A 5,986-nucleotide genomic window follows, 5' to 3' on the forward strand; every position below is an offset into this window, starting at 1 on the left:
AAAAATGTTGCCCTAGTCTTCATGCAACCCTAATTCAATTTGTGGGTTACCATGCACAACCCAACCATTGAGCCCAAACCACCTTCTAGCCCACTAGTAATCACTAATCCATCACATTTTGGGCTTTCATGATCCATGCATGGATCATCCCCTCCCCCTTTGAAAGGAATTGACCTCAATTCATCAAGTCCATCATCATCAAGATAAGGTGAAAGATCTCCCACATTAAAGGTAGCATGCACTCCATGGTCTCCTCCCAAATCTACCTTATAAGCATTATCATTGACACGTGACACCACTCTGTAAGGACCTTCAGCTCTTGGCATCAACTTGTTTTTCCTTTTGTTAGGAAAACGTTCTTTCCTCATATACACCCACACCAAGTCACCATCTTGAAAGACACGTGGTTTCCTATGCTTGTTGGACTTCTGTTTGTACAACTCATTCACGGCTTCAATCTTCTCACGAACTTGTTGGTGTAGTTTCATCATAGCCTTCAACTTGTCATTAGCATCCTTGTGAACCAATTCATCCTTTGGCAATGGAATCAAATCCAAAGGCATGTAAGGATTCACACCATACACCACCTCAAAAGGAGAGTGACCTGTAGCATAAGTAGGAGAACGATTATAGGCAAATTCAGCATGTGCAAGTTTGATGTCCCAATCTTTTTGAGTTTTGCTAACCAACCCTCTCAACAAAGCACCCAAAGTTCTATTAGTCACCTCCGTTTGCCCATCCGTTTGTGGATGATGGGATGTACTAAAAAGTAACTTAGTACCGACTTTCCTCCACAAAGTGTTCCAAAAGTAACTTAGAAACTTGGAATCCCTATCAGAAACAATTGTTTTAGGAATACCATGCAAACGAACCACCTCTTTAAAGTACAAATCAGCCACGTTAGAGGCATCATTTGTTTTATGACATGGCACAAAGTGAGCCATTTTTGAAAACCTATCCACCACCACCATAATGGAATCCTTCCCCCTTTGAGTTCTAGGCAAAGCCATAATGAAATCCATGGACACATCTTCCCAAGGACGAATAGGAACCGGCAAAGGAGTGTAAACACCATGCTTGAAAGTTGTTTTTGCCATATGACATGTAACACACTTGCCCACTATGTTGGTTACATCCCCCAACATCTTCGGCCAAAAGAAATGTTCTTTAAGCACCTGCAAAGTTTTGGTAATGCCAAAATGACCAGCCAAACCACCGCCATGAGCTTCACGAATCAACAACTCCCGTATTGCATGTTTTGGGACACAAAGGCGATTGCCTTTGAATAGAAAGCCATCTTGAATCACAAATTCACCATTAGGACCACCTGCACATTTCAAAAACATATCTCCAAAGTCCATATCAGATTGATAATGGTCCTTTAGAGTTTCAAATCCCAAGAAACGAACATCCAAAGTCACCAACAACGAGTAACGCCTCGAGAGTGCATCAGCCACCACATTGCTTCTACCATCCTTGTATTTGCATGAGAAATGAAAGGGTTGCAAGAACTCCACCCACTTTGCATGTCTTGTGCTCAACTTTTGTTGCCCATTGATGTACTTTAAGGATTCATGATCAGAATGCAAAATAAAATGATTTGCACGCAAATAATGACTCCAATGATCTAAAGCACGGACAATAGCATAAAACTCCTTATCATAAGTGCAATAATTCAAACGAGCACCACCCAACTTTTCAGAAAAATAAGCAATAGGACGTTTGGATTGGATCAAAACAGCCCCAATACCAACTCCACTTGCATCACACTCCACTTCAAATGGTTGAGAAAAATCAGGAAGAGCCAAAATAGGAGCATCACACAACAATGCCTTGAGTTTCTCAAATGCCTTTTGAGCTTCTTCTCCCCATGCAAAGACTCCTTTCTTCAAACAACCTGTTATGGGACTTGCAATGGTGCTAAAATCACGAACAAATCTTCTATAGAAAGAAGCAAGACCATGAAATGATCTAACTTCAGAAATATTAGTAGGAATAGGCCATGACTTGATTGCTTCAGTCTTGGATGGGTCCACGGACACGCCATTTCTTGACACCACAAAACCCAAAAATGCCACTTCTTCCACCAAAAACGAACATTTTTCTTGCTTCCCATAGAGTTTTTGAGCTCTAAGCGTCTCGAAAACCTGTTTTAAGTGCACCAAATGATCCTCCAAGCTCTTGCTATATACCAAGATATCATCAAGGTACACAACCACAAACCTGCCCAAAAAAGATTTTAGCACTTCATTCATTAGTCGCATGAAAGTGCTAGGTGCATTAGTTAGACCGAAAGGCATCACGGTCCATTCATACAAGCCATGTTTAGTTTTAAAGGCTGTTTTCCATTCATCCCCTTCACGCATACGAATTTGATGGTAACCACTTCTCAAATCAATTTTTGAGAACACAATAGAACCATGCAACTCGTCCAACAAATCATCAATTCTAGGAATAGGAAATCGGTATTTTATGGTGATGTTATTAACGGCCCTACTATCAACACACATCCTCCAAGAACCATCTTTTTTTGGAACCAACAAAACTGGAACAGCACAAGGACTTAGGCTTTCACGAACATAACCCATTTTCATGAGTTCATCAATTTGTTTTTGCAACTCTTTTGTCACCTCCGGATTACATCTATAGGCGGCTTTATTGGGCAAAGGAGCACCCGGAATAAGGTCAATTTGGTGTTCGATACCACGGATTGGAGGCAAACCCGGTGGTAATTCGCTTGGAAACACATCTTGAAACTCCAAAAGCAAATCAGCAATAGCGTTTTCTCCATGCACCATCTTCTCCACCTTTGCATGCTCTTTGGCCACAAGCATGTAGATAACATCACCTTTGTCAAGAACTTGCTCCACCTCCCTTTCACTAGCAAACATAGAAAGATTAGGTTTTTTTACTTGTTTAGAATTCATGGACCTTATGGCCGTTGGGGACATGGGTTTTAACACAATTTTTTTATTATTGTGTTTCAACTCATATTCATTGCTCCTCCCTCTATGTAACACGTCCCTATCAAATTGCCAAGGACGCCCCAACAAAATATGACATGCATCCATAGGAATAACATCACACAACACTTCATCTTCATAAGACCCCATAGTTAGACCAACTCTAACCTGTTTTGTCACCTTTATTTTGCTTCCATCATCCAACCAATGAAGAACATATGGTTTTGGGTGGTTTGTAGTAGACAAACCCAATTTGATCACCATTTCATTAGAAGCAACATTAGTACAACTTCCACCATCAATAATCAAACTACACCACTTGTTTCTAACCAAACATTTGGTGTGAAACAATTGGTCTCGTTGATCCATATCAGCCACGGTTTGAACCCCTTGAGTTTTAAGGGTTCTAAGCACCAAAATTGTATCATACACCGGTGCTTCATACTCTACCTCCTCCTCTTCTTCCTCTTCTTGTTGTGTATCATAAAAAATACCCGCCAACCTCTCTTCTTCCTCCAACTCTTCACGACATTCAATGGCCTCCCTTAAAGTCACCACCCTTTTGTTTGGACAAGCATTTTGGTAATGACCAAAACCTTGACACTTGAAACATCTAATTTTCGCCAAACTAGTTTCTTTGGTACCACTAGTAAGTTTAGGAGCAACGGGAACACTACTAGAACCAGAAGGAGTAGAAACAGAATTTTGTCTATTGCTAGACTCGGGCTTGGACCACGACTTTGACTTGGGACTTTCGAGACTTGAACTTGAACTCCCACCATAACGTGCTTTGGCCTGCCCCTCCAACTTCAAACACAAACCACAAAGAGTTCCAAAATCAGCATAAGGATATAACTCCACAACATTGGCAATGTTGTAGTTCAACCCTTTTAGAAAACGAGTCATTTTTTGTTCTTCAATTTCTTCAATATCCCCCATCAAGGACAACTTCTCAAATTCATCAATGTATTCTCCAACACTCATTTTTCCTTGCCTCAAATCAGCAATCTTCTTGTAAGTGGCAATTCTATGAGTAGAAGGAACATATCTCTTTCTTAGCTTTCGTTTTAGAGAAAGCCAAGAACAAATTTTTTCTTTGCCTTCACGGGTTCTCTTGGCCTTAAGCCCTTCAAACCACAATGAAGCACCACCACTTAGCTTGAGAATGGCATACTTGCAGCTTTTTTCATCATCCACTTCTTTGAACTCGAACATTCTTTCAATCTTCCTTTCCCACTCCAAGTAGCGTTCAGGATCAGTTCCACCAACAAATTCAGGCAATTCAGACACCTTGAATTCTTCCACAACCCTATGTTCACCACGGCGGGGTTGCCTTCGATTTCCACCTTCTTGGATGTTTCTTAATGCTTCACGAAGATTTTGTAGGAACTCCGGATCATCAAAATCCATTATGCGCTCTGATACCACTTATGATGCGTGTATGGGCTTGATTTGGTGAGTAGGGTAGTGTTTAGGTAAATTAAAAGAGAATAGTAACCACAAATGATATATGAATGGAAAGAAATGGATAGATTAGTAACAACTCAAGACCTATTAAGTTGTATACCGGTGAAAACAATCCAAGACCTATTGGATTGAGTTCGTATCAAGTCAAGAACACGTCCTAACAAGATAATTTGTGAATTATAACAATAATTCAAAGTGAACAAAAGGGTTCTTTGATTAAAAATTCGTCTATTACTTTTTCCATGCATAATTTGGCTTTATATGAAGCCTTTATTACAAATTTGGTGGTTACAAGCCAACCAACCAATTATTCATTAAAACTAGTAAATAGAAATTAAGGTAACTCTTGAAAGAACACAAAAAAAAACGTCCATGAGACTTGTGAATGAAAAAAAAACGGCTATGCTTCATTAAGGAGCCATAAGAAGCATTAAGGAGTCATCATAAGCATTAAAGTGTAACCCTAATCCACCAAAGAGTGTCAAAAACGGCTAGGAGGCTTTATGAAGCAAATAGTAACGTTTTTAGCACTTATGAAGCCTTAAAAATGTTGCCCTAGTCTTCATGCAACCCTAATTCAATTTGTGGGTTACCATGCACAACCCAACCATTGAGCCCAAACCACCTTCTAGCCCACTAGTAATCACTAATCCATCACATTTTGGGCTTTCATGATCCATGCATGGATCAGCTGTTTAATAATTGATTTCCACAATAGAAGTCTATGCTATTTAGCAAATGTTTCATGAGTATTGTTTAATTCATGAGTTCCATAATAGAAGTAGTCTTTGCAATTTAGCAATGCTTTGATGAAAATTGTTTAATTCTTGACTTCTAGAATAGAAGTCTGTGCTATTTAGCAAAGCTTTGATGAGTATTGTTTAATTCTTAAGTTCCAGAATAGAAGTCGATGCCATTTATCAAAACTTGGATGAGCATTGCTTAATTCTGTAGATCCACAATAGAAGTAATCTATGAAATTTACCAATGCTTTAATGAGCATTGTTTTATTCTTGATTTCTAAAATTGAAGTCTATGCAATTTAGCAAAACTTTGATGAGCATTGTTAAATTCTTGAGTTCCATTATAGAAGTCTATGCAATTTAGCAAAGCTATGATAAGAATTGTTTAGTTCTTGAGTTCCACAATAGAAGTATTCTATGCAATTTAACAAAGCTTTCATGAGCACTGTTTAATTCTTGAGTTCCACAATAGAAGTCTATGTAATTTAGCAAAACTTTGATAAGCGTTGTTTAATTCGTGAGTTTAACAATAGAAGTCTATGCAATTTAGCAAAGCATTGATGAGAATTTTTTTTAATTTTAAAGTTCCATAATAGAAGTAGTCTTTGCAATTTAGCAAAGATTTGATGAGCATTTTTTGATTCTTGAATACTACAATAGATATCTAAGCAATTTAGCAAAGCGTTGATGAGTATTGTTTAATTCTTGTGTTTCGCAATAGAAGTCGACGCAATTTAGCAAAGCTTTGATGAGCGTTGCTTAGTTCTTGAATTCCACAGTAGATATAATCTATGAAATTTACGAAAGCTTTGA

General features: G+C 38.5%; 1 protein-coding gene across 1 annotated transcript; it reads right to left on the reverse strand.

Moving 5' to 3' along the window:
* Positions 1-571: 571 nt before the first annotated feature.
* Positions 572-4,373, reverse strand: LOC145089390 (uncharacterized). Its single transcript, XM_079027833.1, has 2 exons — positions 1,176-4,373; positions 572-604 (listed from the first exon to the last, which is right to left on the reverse strand). The coding sequence occupies exons 1-2, from the start codon at positions 4,371-4,373 to the stop codon at positions 572-574; spliced, it is 3,231 nt and encodes a 1,076-aa protein (XP_078883959.1).
* Positions 4,374-5,986: the final 1,613 nt, after the last annotated feature.

Source organism: Lactuca serriola, chromosome 2, assembly GCF_051521515.1.
Source record: "Lactuca serriola cultivar US96UC23 chromosome 2, Lser_US96UC23_V15, whole genome shotgun sequence".
NCBI lineage: Eukaryota > Viridiplantae > Streptophyta > Magnoliopsida > Asterales > Asteraceae > Lactuca > Lactuca serriola.